Source organism: Panthera pardus, unplaced genomic scaffold (assembly GCF_024362965.1).
Source record: "Panthera pardus isolate Hobbes unplaced genomic scaffold, ASM2436296v1 HiC_scaffold_13, whole genome shotgun sequence".
Classification (NCBI taxonomy): Eukaryota; Metazoa; Chordata; class Mammalia; order Carnivora; family Felidae; genus Panthera; species Panthera pardus.
Window position 1 is genome coordinate 43,917,013 of NW_026526688.1, and position 18,625 is coordinate 43,935,637.

Here is an 18,625-nt window from a genome sequence, read left to right on the forward strand (position 1 = left end):
TTATGAAAAAGGTTTTGAAACTATTCTTAAGGAGAACTATCATAAAACAGAATGATCAATGAAAAGTTCATTTATAATCTTTTATTCCATTCATATCTATTTAATTTACTTGATCTTAATAATTATACTTGAATTACCCATGAAAATTTCATAAGACATTAACTAAACAAAGCTAGCCATCCATCATCTTAAGTTATTTTTCCTGTTGACCGATGAAGTAAGTAAAAAAAAATCACAGAAGCAAACATCCTAAAGAATCTAAAAAGTTATTCGTGATTCTTTTTTCTTTTCTAACTGCTGTGTTTGATGTGCACCAAGCAATTCCTTTTTATTATACATTTTGTTTTTAGGTTGGATTTATAGTTTATAATCTTAAACATCTAGTAGACACAAATTTGTCTGACTAGTAAACAGAGATAGAAAAAAACTTTGTATCTGCAACTCTGACAACTCTGAAGTAGTCAGAGTTTATCAATAAGTTTAGCAATAATTTTAAAGCTAGCTTTATTTACCAAAGATCATCCCAGATCATGTGAACTTAAAAAACAAAAAACAAAAAACAAAAGACAGGTTAGTTTCTATACTTCTGAATGTTAAGAAAACTTAATTTATATAAGTGTTCATGGTCTCCAGACCAATGTGAATAGAACTCCATTAAGGAATTTTATGAATTAATTTGTTAATACCATCCAGAAGTAGAAAACTACCACACATCTAGAATATACATATATAAACATATATATGTATGACATATATATATGTCATACATATATAAACATATATAGACAGATACAAATAGAGATCCTATAGCTTCCATTTCAAAATTTCAGCTCTGAGTCAGTACAACAGTAATACAATCTCACTGGTTTATCCCCACTTTGTTTTTTCATCCAAACTGTGTTTCTGGCAAATGGACCAAGTTAAGGTTACCTGCCTACCAATAACTGTGGAGACTTTTTAAGATTTTCTTTTGTTGTGATAATGTAATATGAAGGCAATGGGCTAAATTTTAGGTGAGTGACTAGAAGACATCTAAGTTCTGTCTGGATGTTTCCAGCCCATGCATGGGGCAAATCATCCAGCTCTATTTCCAAAGAGTCTTTTGTTTCTCTTCTGAGCCTTAGGTAGTCGCTCTCAGGGGTACCTGACTCCCTTAAGAGGCCCCAGTGGAGGCCAGGGTGCCTACAATTCCAGTGGCTGTAGAAAGCCGAAGGGCTGAAGTGGGACGGGAAAGGCAGCAAGGGTGGACAGAGGGATGGAGAACATAGGGGCTTGAATAGGAACATCTCAAAGGAGTCAAAGGAACTAGGGCAGAAGACTGAAGGTGGTAAAAGGAGGAAGGAGGAGCAGCAGCAGTGGGAAGGGAGAGGTATTGGGAGTCAATCTGGGGAGATCTCAAGTTTCCCAAAATGGCCAACGAAGTTCCAAATTATCCTCAGCAAAATCATGCCAACAAGAAAGGAAGTAGGCCCAGCAGAAAGTCATCAGGAGTTTGAGAAAAGGGTTTCAGTTGACCGAGAAATTCCCCTGGGAGAAGTGGGATGCAACAGAAGAGAAGAGAGAGACCTCACAGAGAGTAAGGAAGAAGAGTCTTCCAGCCCAGGAAGTCAGGGAATAATCCCCACTCCCCACTCAGAACAAGGAGCCAGGAAGACCTCCAGCCCAGCAGGTGCCTTGCAAAAAAACTTGTGACTTTAACCCAGCTTCAGAGAGTATAACCAAATCTTAAAAATCAAAATCTGTCCTTACCAGCTTCAACAGACATTTGTCTGAAGCAATAGTTCAAGAGTCAGATTCACCTATGGATCCCCAATCAATCAGCCAGTAATAAAGACAAAGGCTTCAAAGATAGGTACATACTTAGGGCCCTAGGTGAGAGGTCTGAGGGTCCAATGATGAATCTGACCCTACCTAAGTCATGGCACCATGACTGCCAAAGAAAAAAAAATATCAATGACACTTTTTTTAAAAAGTTTAATTTTGAAAGAGAGAGTAAGCACGCACATGTGTGCACTCTTGCATAAGTGGAGGAGGGGCAGAGAGAGGAGACAGAGAATCCCAAGCAGACTCCTTGCTGTCAGTATGGAGCCCAATGCAGGACTCAAACTCACTAATCACCAGATCATGACCTGAGCCGAAACCAAGAGTCGAATGCTTAGCCAATTGAGCCACCCAGGTGCCCCTCAATGACGCTGTTAAAGATGGTAATGATGAGAGAGCAGAAGGCAAGCTGAGGGCAAAGCATAAGCTAACACCCTGTAACCCCCCACCATGTGGATATGTGTGACATTCCTCAGGCGCTCCTGGCTGCCCAAGAACAGAGGAAGGGGAAAAACAAATGGCCAACTGATAGAGATCACAGTCATGCAGAACATAAATCCGTATCAGTTTGCAACTGTCTTAATGATTTACAAGAAAAAAGCAATCTTATCAATAGCCGGACTTTCAGAAACCTATAGACTCAATTTCCTGGGATGCTAAAATTACCATCCCCTCCAGAACATACAAAATCTTATATAATCAGTCACTCCTCACACTTATAACGCAGTTCTTTCTGCCCACAGGTCCTGTTCCTGTGCTATAATGAAAACATCTTTTTGCACCAAAAAAATCTCAAGAATTCTTTCTCAGCGTTTGGCTCCCAAACCCCATTTCAAACCACATCAGTAAGGCAGACTTTATTCAAGTCCATTGCACTGAGTGTAAGGACCACTGCAATGGGATTTCACAATGGAGGAAAGAGATAAGAATTAACTCCAAATACAGCATGGACAAGTGGGAATTTATAGCCAAGGGGCAGGGTAGAGGGGTCAATGGATAGAAAACTACTAAGAGGAAACTTCAGGGGTCAGGGGGGTTCTAGCTAACACAACCTAAGAGATTCTTGCTTAAGACAAGCCAGGGTGATCAGACCTCACCTGGGGATGGTAAAGGATGAGGAACCTGGTTACATGTCCACAGTGATCAAGGGCAAGGGGGGTGGTAGTTCTTGTCAAACTGACTTAGCAGGGTTCTTGCCAAAACTGGATTTTACAAGAAAGTGCACTGATACACCTAGAAAGAAGGTCAGCAGCCTGACTGAAGTTTGGTCAAGCAAAGAATCTGTCATTTGCAGCAGAACTGGAGCAGCTTTACGCTTATCTCCAGGGATTATGGACAAGTCAGGGAGGCAATGTGCTAGCTGGTGATTTAGAATACGCCATTTAACGTTCTAAACTCCCCCTGGAGGCAGCCGGGACCAGCTTCCCTGTACTGTTTAGAGATGGAGAGATTGATGGTTTGCATGCAGAGTAATGAGCTACAGAGCCTGATTTGGGCTACATGACCAGAGTAGTATAAAAGATCCCTTGTGTAAACCTGTGCCTGGGCTCCCATGAAAATAGATGCTACACACTATCTCAGAGGTTTGTTAAACTGAAGACAAAGCACATCTGTGCAACTGAGAAAGGACCCTGAGGGGCTATGCATAAAGTTTTCAAACCCCTTGATTCTCTGCACTTTCTCTGTCCTGATGCACTGTATCATTTACCTTTATTAAAGCCAACTTGAATAAACTTGGGAGTAGCCTGTGGAGTCTTCAGTCCTTTTGATTCGTTCATCACTGCATTGTCTCCCCTTCTCTCTCCCCAACAAGCACGCGCGCGCGCGCGCACACACACACACACACACACACACACACACACACACACACGTGTGTCTCCCTCTAGTGGTGAATCCGAAAGATAGTTTGCTTTGCTCTGCCTATCTTCCTCTTTGGAAGTCACTGCCTACCCAGTGAGAGAGAATTCTACTATGCTTCTCCAGAAGCAAACTTGCCACTATGTGGCATTCACATAAATAACTAAATCTGCCTAATACTAAGGTTCAGGATTAGTAGGTCCATTGGGCTTTCATTCTAAGCTAAATCCTCCAACCCAGCCCTTATCAATAATAAAAGTGACATGTAACCTCTCATTTAACTTACCCTTGTATTTAATTTTTAAATTTGCTCCTCACAGGCAGAGAAAGATGTGATCTCTTCTTTCCCACAACCCCCAGTTCCTGCCAAATACTCCATATAAGTGACTATGTACCCTCCTCCACAAGAAGGGTTCAATGGCTTTTACCAAATTCTCAAGGGAGACCCAAAAACAGTTAAGACCACTGTTCTTAGAAGCAATGGAAGGAAAAAATAAGCATTTGCTACAATATAGTCACTCTTTTATTGAATGTCATAACTTCTCCATTATTACAGAGAATGTATCTGAGCCATTTTATTCTAGGCTATCTACCCTAACTTTTTTTCATTAGTGATCATAGCTTTGATAACCACCTTTCAAAGATACTCAAACAAATGCCTGGAAAAGTACCATTTGCCACCAAATCAAGAAGCATAGTAATGTAGAGTATACATAGCACATATATTTGGATCACCAGACTTCCAGTCAAATGACCCGGATTTGTGCCCCAGCTTGAACCATTACAAACTGTGATACTGAGCAAGGCAGTAACCTTACTGAACCTTAGTATTCTTATGCATAAAATGAGGACAACAAATACTGCTCAAGAATTAAGTTGTTATTAACAATATGATAAATGAGATCAAGGTTGTGAAAATGTTTTGTAAGATGAAACCTATGCAAAAAATAAGGAACTACAGTGGATCCTTGAACAACACAGGAGTTCAGGGCGCTGACACCCCACACAGTCAAAAATCAACACATAATTTTTGACTCCCCAAAAACTTAACTACTGATAGCCATCACTGACTGGAAGGCTTACTGATAACATAAGCAGTCAATTAACACATATTTTACACATTGTATGTATTATATACTGTATTGTTACAATAAAGTAAGCCAAAAAATGTTAAGAAAATCATAAGGAAGAAAAAATACATCTATAGTATTGTACATACATTTATTATATATATAAGTTGACCCATCAGTTCAAACCCATGTTGATCCAGGGTCAACTGTATTATTTTATTGACATAATTTTAATTGATCTACATCTACAGGAAGGATGAGAAGAAAATATTTAGATCTATTAGATTTTTTTTTTTTTTTTTACATAGTAACATCACTACATTGGAGTCAAGCAGGATCCTTCAGGAGTTTTGTGAGAATTAAATAAATACTATACCTAAAAGTACCTAATACAGTGCCTGGAACACACACACACACACACACACACACAAAAAGTGTTCAATAAATGTTAACATCCATCAAATACAGTAGAAGACTTCAGAAAGTCTGTCTGAAAATATCTGTCACATTGCCTGAAATTCTGCCAAGGAGACTCAAACCCTTTGGGTGAACATCCTCTTCTAGATAAAAAGTCTTACTCAAACTTGAGGATGCAAAAAAAAATCAGGAAATCCTGTTAAAACACAGATTGCTATGACACCTCCCAAAATTCTGGTTCATTCTAGAGTTAGGCCTGTGAACTGGCAACTCTGACAAACTCTCAGCGGCTGTGGAGAGGCTCCAGGACTAGGCTTTGAGCAGCACTTCCTTCGACAGAAACACTTAGCATCCCTTCATTCATACCTCATTGTAAATGGGTCTATCGTGTGGCTTTTTTTTTTCTAGAATCTCTCACTAAAGATATTAGAAGTTTTGCTGCGTAAGAAAAGGGAAAGATGGGAGAAGACAGGCCATAGGAAAGTTGGGTGACTCAGCATGCTTAAAAACTTGGCATTTCAAAAAGACAGCCAAAGAACACAGGTTACCAAGGTGAGATTAGGAGAGAACATGCCAAAATGCAGAGAAGGGATTAAAATGGGGATGTGAGGAACACCTGGGTGGCTCAGTTGGTTGAGTGTCTGACTTCAGCTCAGGTCATGATCTCGAGGTTTGTGAGTTTGAGCCCCACATTGGGCTTGCTACTGTCAGCCTGTCAGCACAGAGCCCGCTTTGGATCCTTTGTCCCCCTCTCTCTGCCCCTCCCCCGCTTGCACATTCTCTCTCAAAAATAAATAATTTTTTTTTTAAAAAAGGGGGGAGATGAGGAGCGCCTGGGTGGCTCTATCGGTTGGGCATCCAACTTTCAGCTCAGGTCATGATCTCACGGTTTGTGAGTTCGAACCCTGCGAGGCTCTGTGCTGACAGCTCGGAGCCTGGAATCAGCTTCAGATTCTGTGTGTCCCTCGCTCTCTGCCCCTCCCCCACTCGTGCTCTGTCTCTCTCTCTCAATAATAAATAAATGTTAAAAAAAAAATTTTTTAAAAGGGGGGTAGATGAGAGACTACTATTGTGTTCTACACGTTTGTGTCCCTCCCCCACACCATAGAAACATTCATATTTTGAAACCCTCACCATCAGTGTGGTTGTATTTGGAAATGGGGCACGAAGGAAGTAATCATAGTTAAATAAGGTCATAAAGGGTAAGGTCCTGAGCTGACAACATTAGTGTCCCTATTAGAAGAGACACAAGAGAGCTTGCTCCTTCCCCACCCTTCACCCCCCACACCAAGGAGGCCATGTAAGTGAACACAGCATGAGAAGATGGCCATCTGTAACTCAAGGGGAGAGTCCTCGCCAGACACCAGCCCATATAGCACCTTGATCTTGGACTTCTGGTCTCCATTACTGTGAGAAAATAAACTTCCTTTTTTTAAGTCTGTGGTATTTTGTTATGGCAGCACTAGCAGACTGATACTAACTATTAAAGACTTCTTTACCTCTGCTCAATTGTTCCTTGGGCCTATCACAATTAAAAACTTTTCTTCTGAAATACAGCTTTCTGTAAATTTATTTTCCCTTGCCCTAATGTCAATGGAAACACCAAATAGTATGGCTTTTTCCACACTGCTACTCTTGTTATCCTCACCTTTTTATCCATCTACTAAACAATATCTAACTAAATATACTATTTAAATATACTACTTAAAATATATTTTCTTAAAAATATATAATATTTTTAAACAAATTACCAAAAAGCCAAAGTAAATTAAATTTCTTACTTGTTCTTTTCCAAGTGAATAATATGCTCTTTTCCTTCAGCTTGAATAATATAAGATACCTAAATGTACAGAGAAGGAGAAAAAAACAATAAAACACCATCTTATAAATTACTTTCCAAAAACAGGTATTTATAAGATACTGGAAATTATCCTGAATTAAAATAATTTAGCACTGGCTGAAATTGTTTTATAGAACTTTATAACTGTTCTTAATAAAAATATACTCTGACTGGGGCACCTAGGTGGCTCAGTTGGTTAAGCATCCAACTCTTCGTTTTGGCTCAGGCCATGATCTCGCAGTTTGTGGGATTGAGCCCCTCATCAGGCTCTGCGCTGGCAGCAGAAGTGTGCTTGGGATTCTCTCTCTCTCTCTCTCTCTCTCTCTCTCTCTCTCCCTCTCTCTCTCTCTCTCTCACACACACACACTGATCACCCCTACCTTCCTTTAATAACTTATTGTGGGAAATCATCTGCATATCCATCTAAACTCTTCTTAAATTCATTTATAATTCAGCTGTAACTTCAGGGATTATTTCTATTAAGTCTGTCCAAGTATTACCTACAGTATAAAGTAATTCTTCCTTTTGTTTAAGTGAAATGAATTTCTTAGTTTCAAGAGATTATCTCTAGTTCTAATTATCCAAAAGCTGACATTCGTACGCTTTTATGATTTTGTATCTTCACACAGCTTACCACATTTCATCAATCCTAAATCACACATTTTTCCCCTCAAATGAACATCTCCTGAATTCAGGATGCATCATACAAAGGCAGAACAGTCAAACTGGTAGGACTCTGTTTCTTTCTTAATTAGTGGTATATTAAACAATAGTGTGCCTTACAATGGACAGCATCTCAGAGCCAATGAACTAAGATAAGACAACTTGCACTTACACATTCTGAAGTTCATGGGATCCTCTTCTCTACCTCAAACAACTCTGAAACAACTTCCCCAGCAACTCACCACTTCATTAGTGGGAAGCATTTAATGTGACCGCTAGAAGCATGAGATTCCACTTTGCCTTAACTCTTTAACAAAACAGGAAGTCATGGAGGGACTCAGCAAATAATATTATTAGAAGTGTTCTCTTATTTTCCTCACTGTCTCTGGACTCTAAGTTAACATTTTGCCAAGAAATAGCATGATCCCCTCTTCTAGGGCTCATCAACATCTCAATTCTAAGGCCTAGACCAAGTTACAGAATCTGGCACTCTGCTTCCACATCTGAATGAGAGCCTGTGATCTACTTCGATCTCAACTTAGGCATCAAAAATACCAAGCTCCTAGTTACAAACTTCTGGTGACAAAAAAGACAATGGAAATGAAAAGTACAGCATAGAAAAAATAGTCAGTAAAATGGTAATAACATTGTTTGGTGACAGATGGTCACTACACTTAACATGGCAAGCACTGAGTAATGTATAAAATTGTTGGATCATAATACTGTATACCTGGCACTAATATAAAACTGTATGTTAATTATACTTCAATAAGAAAAGGATGAAAACTAAAAATAAAATGAAAGAAAGAAAGAAAGAGAGGAGAAAGAAAGAAAGAAAAAAAAGAAAGAAAAAAAGAAAGAAAGAAAGAAAGAAAAAGAAAAAAGAAAGAGAGAGAACAACAAAAAAAATACTAAGCTCCTTCCATTGTCATAGCTTTGGCATGTGCTGTTCTATCCTCTCTGCTCTTGGTCAGTCATATGATATAAAATCACCACCATCATGTCATCTGAGAAAAATTCTGAAGAGTCTGAGGATTGTTTCATAATGCTATATTCCTTCCCCAAATATCTGCCTGGATTGCTCATTCCCCTGCTTTACTCAAGGGTCACTTTCTCAGTAAGGCTTTTCCAGGCTTAAAAAGTACAAACCCTCTTACCCCACCCTTACCCTCACCCAGCACTCGTTATCCACCCTGCTGCTATAATTTTCTCAAGAGCACGCATTACCACCTTAAGTAATCTACATCAGTCTACCTTAGTTCTTTGTTTTTTGTCTCCTCCCCCAACCCCACTAAAATGGAAGCTCCATAAGAACATGGATTTTGTCTGTTTCGTTCACTGCCATAACCCTAGTGCCCAAACAGCACTTCTACTTCTCCAAATATTTATCCAGGCACATGAATGACATTTATTATGATCACAAGTATCTGTGTGCATAGTCACTGTGCTAAAGACTGAAGAAGAGGAGACAAATAATGAAGCAAGTATACATTAATTCTATTCTAAGTCAAAACATAATCCAATGGCAGTATGTCCAGCTCAAAACAGAAACAAGGAAGAATTCTAAATTGTAGGGTTATTTATTCCTTACTTATAGAGAAGAAATGGGGTTGAATGATCTACCCTAGTGGTAGTACCTGGAGGTTACTAAACCAAAAAGCTCCTGACTCTCAACTCCAGTGTTCTTTTTATGAGGTCCAGCCCCTACACAATGTTCGAGCTACCCTCTTTTTATGAATATATCAGCAATTCAGATATAATTAACAAAACTCTAACCCTCCTTATCTATTATTGTTAAATTACAGTACAGTTAAATTATGCTTCTATAAAGTTGAAGAATTGGAGAAATCAGTTGAAATCCAAACATTTTTTCTGAACTTTACAGTAGGAGAAAATAGTATAAAAAATAATTTTTGTGCATTGGGTTACAGCGTTCACAGCACAGTAATGTTTCTTCTGATATGGAGATAAAACACTTTTTTTTTTTAAATTTTTTTTTTCAACGTTTTTTATTTATTTTTGGGACAGAGAGAGACAGAGCATGAACGGGGGAGGGGCAGAGAGAGAGGGAGACACAGAATCGGAAACAGGCTCCAGGCTCCGAGCCATCAGCCCAGAGCCTGACGCGGGGCTCGAACTCACGGGCCGCGAGATCGTGACCTGGCTGAAGTCGGACGCTTAACCGACTGCGCCACCCAGGCGCCCCAGATAAAACACTTTTGAGTAAACATTCCCATTTATGAAATATATACATGTAACATACTACTATTCTCCAGAGCCTGTGAAGATACAGTACGAAGTATTCTTCCTATCACAAACTAAGAGAGGTTCATTCTTATTATTATGAAAAGACCACTGTAACCATCACCAGCGAGAAAAGGGTTACAAATCTGTATAATCAGGGGCACCTGGGGGCTCAGTCGGTTGAGTGTCCGACTTCAGCTCAGGTCATGATCTTAGTTCATGAGTTTGAGCCCCATGCTGTCAGCACGGAACCCACTTGGGATCCTCTGTCCCCCTCTCTCTTTGCCCCTCCCTGCTCACGCTCTCTCTCTCAAAAATAAATTAAAAAACACTTTTAAAAAATCTATATAATCAGCATCCTAAACTGGTCATAGAATTTTATTTAACTGACTATTTCATTCTGTTATGTTTCAAGTTGACCATTTGTCTTAAAAAAAATAAGAAACTACTAAGGATCAATATATCATTTTAAGTAGAATAATGGCCAACAGATATCAGTGCCATATGTATGGTGGTACACTAATCACTGGCCAACACTACTCACTGAACCAATACCTACTGAAAATAACACACCTATCTTTAAAAAAAAAATTTTAACACATACATATTTCTTAAGAGATAACTTGCCTGTTCTGAAAAGGGCCTAGGGGCTTCTCTTCGTTCTCTAGTTAATCTCCAAGGAGTTATAATTTCATAAGAAGAGAGATGTGAGGTCTGTTGAAAACCTACAGAAAAGGGAAAAACAAATATTATATAACAAATGAACCTGAAAAATTAAATGGTACCAAAATGTAATGGAAATCAAAAGCTTTATGTCCAAATCACAAAAAAAATCATGTGACCTTCACATATATACCTGTGTGTGTATGTGTGTACATATACACCATATAATTTTATACAAAAAATAGCAATATACCTGATAAGTATGAAGGGGAAAAATATATTCCCTAAAAAATGATGTAAGTCTTCACAGTGCATACACAGCAATAATTTTCAAACAATTGTTTGCTATTAACTCTTTTTCTTAAAAGAAATCTTAAGGTATAGACACAAGAAAAAAAAAAAAAGTGCTTTGGTGGGAAAATAGAAGGAAAGCATCTGGAGCCTAGCCCACTCACTCATCTCCCATTTTCCACCTTCATCCAACACAAATGAAATCCCGAGACAGTATTGGAATACCTATGAAACAGACCAGGACAATTAGAGGGAAAAGTTGCTTTCAATGTCTGATGGATTAACTCTAATAAATACACACTTAACAATGCAGCAATTATCTCAAATGAAATTACTGCCACAAATCTGTCCTAAAAACTAAAACTTGTGATAAAATTTATTAACAGTGAAGAACTCAAAACCATCATGCAGCCTTACTCCCAATTCCAATCCTGTTCAGTTTACTGCACAGTAGAATCATATCTAAGTGGAGGTTGGGTTCTAAAGTCATCACTTGAGCAAAAATTGAGTATAACCAAAATTTCCCAAATTCCTTAGAAGACTTCTCTTACTGGAGTCTGAAACAAAGTCTCTCAATACATCCAACATAATATCTGATGGCATGTCAATTTTTTTCAGTGAATTTAATGAAGTAGATGGTTACACCTAAGGACCATGGATGAAAATTCCTTGTCTCTGTATGTTCATATGTACCTAAACCACATCCAGTATGAGGAGGCTTCAGTCTAGCATATACAAACAGGAAGACTAATGAAAGAATAGTCACATTCTTCACTCAGTAGATCAATGTATGAAACAATTTCATTAAGTGAAATTTCTTCAACAAATGCCCAAAAAGGGGGGGTGGAAGGGTGAAAGAGCCTTATAATTTAAAGAGCCTTATAGGGGCACCTGGGTGACTCAGTTGGTTAAGGGTCTGACTTCGGCTCAGGTCATGATCTCATGGTTCGTGAGTTCGAGCCCTGCATCAGGCTCTGTGCTGACAGCTCAGAGCCTGGAGCCTGTTTCAGATTCTGTGTCTCCCTCTCTCTCTGCCCCTCCCCTGTTCATGCTCTGTCTCTCTCTGTCTCAAAAATAAATAAACGTTAAAAAAAAAATTTTTTTTTAATAAAAGAAAATAAAGTACTAATTATCTAGCATCTCCCAAAGCTCCTTCCTTTTCATCAGCCTTACTAACCCCACACCTTAGAAAGAAGACTACAATTCCTTCTTACCTGGTCTCCCTACTCCCACTCTCTTCCTTGAATCCAACCTGTGTGTTCATTTACCCATTAATTGTTTATGTCCCTCAGATTTCTCAAATATAAATGAAAATGAAGTATTTATAGCTTTCTCCAAGATAACACTGTATATACAAATGTCTATAACCTTGTCTAGTTTGAGATTTTAAAAGATACAACAGAAAAACAAATTGTATTCTATCCAATACAATACATATAATACTAACAGTTTTCAAACTCTTTACCCATCTTTAAACACCTTATGTCTTTATAATATGATATACTATCTAAATGTGGATTCAAGCCATTACATAAAAACATCAGAAATGGATTCCAATACTCACAAAAGCAACCATGAGCTTATCCAAGGCATATTTATAACATACTATGATAAAATATCATTCAGATATTTGGAGTTATTAATTGGGAACCATGACAAAAGAAATCCATGGCCTTAATACATGCCGGCTTCAAATCACTAGCTAGAAACATCTTTAATCCCATCCACGTTAATTGAGGTACAGGACTACTTCCTCACCCAGAATAAACCTTTCAATGACTTCTGGGGTTTTTTTTTAATTCCTAAAAATACAAGTTTCAATATCATCCTTAATAATTTCACTCTGGATCATGTTAATCTGTTCAACTACTAGGACAGTCAGTCACTCTAGAAGTGGTATTGTTAACAGAACCAGACCCTTGTGCTCTCTAGCCAACAGAAACTGACAAGGGGGGAGGCGGGGAGCCTGGGTGGCTCAATCTGACTCTTGGTTTCGGCTCAGGTCAAGATCTCACAGTTCATGGAATGGAGCCTCATATCGGACTCTGTGTTGACAGCATGGAGGCTGCTTGGGATTCTCTCTCTCCTTCTCTCTCTGCCCCTCTCACTCTCTCTTAAAATAAATAAATAAACATTTAAAAGAAGAAGAAGAAAGAAATTGACAAGAGGCCGAACAGGAGTTTCAAGCAAGGCTTTTATCAGGGGCTTCTGCAGGAGCAAAAGGCAGGGAACACAAGGCAAAGTATCCTTGGGCTAGCTCCCTGAAAAATGTCCAGGGAAAGTTTTTAAAGGGGCTGAGGCAGGAAAGAGGTGACATCTTAGCACATAGGGGCAGGAAAATACAGAAAGTTGGGCCCACAGGTAGTTGACAGACCATACTTCATACGTGGTATGTTTCATTTGCATGTTAAGTTAAATTTTTAGCATTACATTGAGGAGAAAAGTCAGTGACAGGTCAGAGCTAGGTCCACTTGGCTCTAACTGGCCTGGTGTTTACAGGAGCACACAGGCTGTAAATTGGGTCCTGGAGCTTGTTACAAGCTTGTGGCTTTTGACTTCCTGATCACATGCAGCCACCTGCAAGCTGGACTAGAGAAATGGGTTATTGCCATTGGTGCTCTGAGAGGGTTCTGAGTTTTTCTGCAAGTTTCAGTGGCACGAACAGTCGGCAGGAATAAAATTATTTTAGTGAGTAAAATAAATTAGAAGCTCTGTGTGACAAAAAGTAAATCATTGTGTACATTTATTTGCAACTTCCTCTGACTCTAGAATGATTTCAAAATAAAACCTTTTGAAAGTAAATCGTTATAGGCAAGAATACATGTGCTAAGAGGCTCAGGCAACTGTTAAACAATATGCAACTGAAGTTTTCTCATTACAACTCAGAAGAAACATAACAGAGAAAAAGAAACATCTCAGAACTACAAATGGGCAGGCAGATAATTTAAAGAGCTTTCAATTTCAAACAGGTTAAATGACTTTAAAATGTCATACAGCTAGCTTCAGGCCAGGTCTGAAACTATGATCTTCTACCAAGACTGTTAGCAAAGAATAACAATCCAGTATAGGAAAGTAACATTCTTTCTGTCCTTTTCATTTTAAAATATAATTCTTGATAGGAAAAAAAACAAAAAAACAGCACCACAATTATCCTTTATTTTTAATAAGACTTTCAAAATTTTAGCAACCAAAAAAAACTTCTGTATGTGGAGCCATTATTCCAATACTGACTTCTTGGTTTTAAAATCCAAGGATCTTTCTGAGTCCCATAAGGCGTTCCAGAACATCATAAGAAATTGCACATATTTTTTCCCAAATTCCTTTCTCTCTTTTTTTTTTTTTAATTCCAAATAGAAGCAACCTTCTCAGGGTTGCCAATATGCCAAAACAATATGTTCCCCATGTTACTATAAAGTAAGTATATGCACATTATTTGTATAAAGCTTCAACCTCATCACTGCTGACATTTGGGACCAGAAAATTCACTGCTGTGGGGGGCTGCCTTGTGCAATGTAGGATGTTTAGTAGCATTCATGGCCTCTACCCACCAGATGCCAGAAGAACCAACAGTGTGACAGCTAAAAATATCCCCCACATGCTTTCTGTGGGCAAAACTGCCCCCAGTTGAAAATCACTGGTATAAAGATATAGTTCACAATGAAAATACAAACCTCAATACAATCAACTAGATGGAGAATACAAATTTGTTATTTTAGAATTTGACAAATAAGCACACTGTCAAAAACCACATTACCGGGAAACATGGGCTAGAGACAAAAATAAGAGCTGAAACATGAAACTTAAAGAGTCTTAAACTTAGTGAAAGAAAAGAAAGGATGTTAGTTGCACTTTTCTTCCTCTAACTCCTTAGATCTTTCTATGAACTCTGTTTTGGAGAAAGTCTATGTTTCATAATAGTAACTGTAGTAGAGGGCAACAAGTTAAAAGAATTGTACTTAATTGCAAAGCAAACAAACATGGGCTTTTCTCCTTTCCTTCCTGCCTATTATATAAACAAACAGCCACCTTTAAGTATTTTCACTGTAGAAGATAAACCCAAGTGCCACATATAGTACAAACAAAATAATTCTGTTGCCCGAATTATTTCTTGAAAAGAAATTATTGTAATTAGATCCATAAAACGCTGTTATTTTGAGCCACATATTTCCATCTCATTCAAAAGGTCAATCCCAAGTGTGTACATATATATGATATATATCATATATTAATAACTATATTTTAAAAATTATAATTGCCACTGCTATGTCCTACCTTTTTACATTTTTTGAGTGTTGTAATTTCTTTCCACATTTACTTGTCTTCACATTTAAAAATAAACAGGGGCACCTGGGTGGCTCAGTCGGTTAACTGTGCAACTCTTGGTTTTGGCTCAGGTCATGATCTCATAGTTTGTAAGTTCCAGCCCCGCAATGGGCTCTGTGCTGACTGTGCAGAGCCTGCTTGGTATTCTCTCTCCCCTTCTCTTTCTGCCCCTCCTGCTCACTCACTCTCTCTCTCTCTCTCAAAATAAATAAACTTAAAAAAAAAAATCTTAAAAAAAAAAAATGCCCCTTTGGGAAAACCACCAACCACTTATAAGATTTAATGCCCTCAAGAACTTAAGTTCCTCTAGCAAGGAATTTAAGTTTTTTGAGACAAAGGATGATATATCTAGTAAGGATGATAATCTTATTGATCATATGTTTCCTACCCTGGTACAGGGTTGAGTAAACGACTTTTTACCTTTATATCTATACATACATAGATTTTCTAATTGTTAATTATCATCTACAACCTGAATTATGCTTTATTTTCAAGATTAACATCTTTTATATCAATTTTCTAGAAATCCACATGGTCCACATATTTGTCATTTTAGGGGCAATGCTATATTTCCTTTTTTTTTATATATGAAATTTATTGTCAAATTGGTTTCCATACAACACCCAGTGCTCCTCCCAATAGGTGCCCTCCTGAATACCCATCACGCACCCTCCTCTCCCTCCCACCCCCATCAACCCTCAGATTGTTCTCAGTTTTTAAGAGTCTCTTATGGTTTGCCTCCCTCCCTAACTTTTTTTTTCCTTCCCCTCCCCCATGGTCTTCTGTTAAGTTTCTCAGGATCCACATAAGAGGGAAAACATATGGTATCTGTCTTTCTCTGTATGGCTTATTTCATTTAGCATCACACTCTCCAGTTCCACCCATGTTGCTACAAAGGGCCATATTTCATTCTTTCTCATTGCCACGTAGTACTCCATTGTGTATATAAACCACAATTTCTTTATCCATTCATCAGTTGATGGACATTTAGGCTCTTTCCATAATTTGGCTATTGTTGAAAGTGCTGCTATTAACATTGGGGTACAAGTGCCCCTAGGCATCAGCACTCCTGTATCCCTTGGGTAAATTCCTAGCAGTGCTATTGCTGGGTCATAGGGTAGATCTATTTTTAATTTTTTGAGGAACCTCCACACTGTTTTCCAGAGCGGCTGCACCAATTTGCATTCCCACCAACAGTGCAAGAGGGTTCCCGTTTCTCCACATCCTCTCCAGCATCTATAGTCTCCTGATTTGTTCATTTTAGCCACTCTACCAGTGTGGGGTGGTATCTCAGTGTGGTTTTGATTGGTATTTCCCTGATGAGGAGTGACGTTGAGCATCTTTTCATGTGGGCAATGCTTATATTTCATTGAATGGTTGTACTGTACACTGCTTAGCCACCCTCTCAGGTAGCTGGGATCAGAGCTTCTATTCACAACAGGATTCCAATGTGTCAATGAAGCCAATGGAACAGGCTCTCCAGGGGTCTACTTGCACGAGGGTTTTAAGGAGCTACAAAAAGGAAAGGGGGGGAACCTCCTAAAATGAGTAAAAACCTCATTAAAAGAGAAATGTGTCAATGGGAAAAAGGCATTTCCCTTATTTGGGAGTGGATTTTGTCCTACAGTATGACAAATGTCTGGCAGTGGCATCGCTTACTTATAAACTAAAATACTCTAATCCTTAAGATAAATATAAACAAATACAAAAACAACTGCAGATTTAAAAACTAACCAAATTGGGGCACCTGGGTGCCTCAGTTGGTTAAACGTCTGACATCGGCTCAGGTCATGACCTCGAGGTTCGTGGGTTCGAGCCCCGCATCGGGCTCTGTGCTGACAGCTCAGAGCCTGGAACCTGCTTCGGATTCTGTGTCTCCCCCTCTCTCTGCCACTCCCCGGCTCATGCTCTGTGTCTTTCTGTCTCTCAATAATAAATAAATGTTTAAAAAAATTTTTAAACCTGACCAAATTAAGTGAACTTCTCAGGTTTCTTAACTCGCTCTTAAAAGGTCTGATTCAAGCAGTATCTCATGCAGGATCACTTCAGAAAAATGACTAGACTAAAATAACAATGCCACAAAATGTAAAAGAAACTAGAATAATCTCTCAATATACAAACAAGACCATACAATTAGATTTATTTATGAGGCAGTCCTATAGCACTGACTCTATGGCATAACTCCAAAATTCTGAGATATACTACGTATCAAAGGGGGAGAAAAATACCATGAGGCTATAGTTATGTCATGTATCAGTGCTTGTGCATATTCCAAGAAAAAGCTTTCAATTACTTAGGGCTTGCATATTTGGGGAAATTTTCTAATAAACCAGGATTTTTAACAAAAAGCAGATATAAAGCCAACTTTGGTAAGATAAAATTCAAAATTCTTTTTGAAAACTATTTTGAACCCGGCAACTTGTTTTGTATATATTTTAATTATAAGAGTTTTATTTTTTACTTAAAGTTGGAAAATCAGACTATCTTTAAATTTAGAAGACTGCATTCTCCGATACAGCAAAGATATCAAATTCAAATAATTTGCTGGCACCCAAAAACGAAATGAGTATGGACTTAAGCTCTTACTACATAGTTCGTTTTATAGTGATTCACCATGAGTAAGCTTTAAAACTCAACGTCTTTAGAATGCTGGTCTTAAAAAAAAAAAAAAAAAAAAAAAAAAAATTCTAGGGTCTGCATCATAACTACTACCTTAAAAGAGAAAATCAGAAAAGGTTTCACACCCAGTTCCCTTTGTTATTTTTTCACAATGATACAAAGTTACCTTTGTCAGCCTCAGTTTTGTTTTTTTTTTAAGTTTACTGTAAGTGTCAGCCCTTTGGAATTCATACTGCATTTCCTCATTGACACGTTACAAATGATCCTACCAAAGCCTGTTTAGCTTTTAGTGTTACTAATGTGTGGGTGGTACTTACTAAGTCCTCAAATTCTTCATTAGCAGAAAATGTTTCAGTGCATGTTTTAAACATCCTGTATTGCAAAAATTTAGTCAGCTGATTTTGGAAGAACATTCCCCTAGGGAAACATGAGTTGACTCACTGCACACTATTACAAAGGCCTCTCAAATGGTCTCTCACAGCCTCCAGTCTCTCCCTCCTATATTCTGTCCTCTACTGCCTTTGCCAGTTATCTTAATCGCAAATCTAGTTATGTCACACCCATATTTGAAACCCTTCTTGCCCAAAGAACTTCTTGGTAAAGTCCAAACCTCTTAGCATGAATAGAAGGCGCTCTCCAACTGGTACTAACTTATCTTAGTTTCTTCCTAGCCTCCCTTTCATGTAGACTGCCTGCAGACATTCTCATCATTCCCTAACAAGTCATGTTCTTTCATCCTTCCATATTCTTGTAAAAAGTTTTTTCCTCTTAGAATGAACTCATATCCTTTTCCTTGAACATTCCCTAATGTACATGA

General features: G+C 38.3%; 1 protein-coding gene across 2 annotated transcripts in view; it reads right to left on the reverse strand.

Annotated features, from left to right (window-relative positions):
- ADAM9 (ADAM metallopeptidase domain 9) overlaps positions 1-18,625 on the reverse strand; it is a 144,126-nt gene that overhangs the window by 123,330 nt on the left and 2,171 nt on the right. For both annotated transcript variants that reach the window (XR_008421609.1, XM_019440731.2), the window contains exons 2-3: positions 10,540-10,637; positions 6,947-7,005 (exon numbers count right to left, since the gene is read on the reverse strand). Coding sequence is in view for 1 of the 2 variants with exons in the window: in XM_019440731.2 (XP_019296276.1) it covers positions 6,947-7,005; positions 10,540-10,637 (157 nt within the window). In the remaining variant the exon portion in view is untranslated. The remainder of the gene's footprint in view (positions 1-6,946; positions 7,006-10,539; positions 10,638-18,625) is intronic.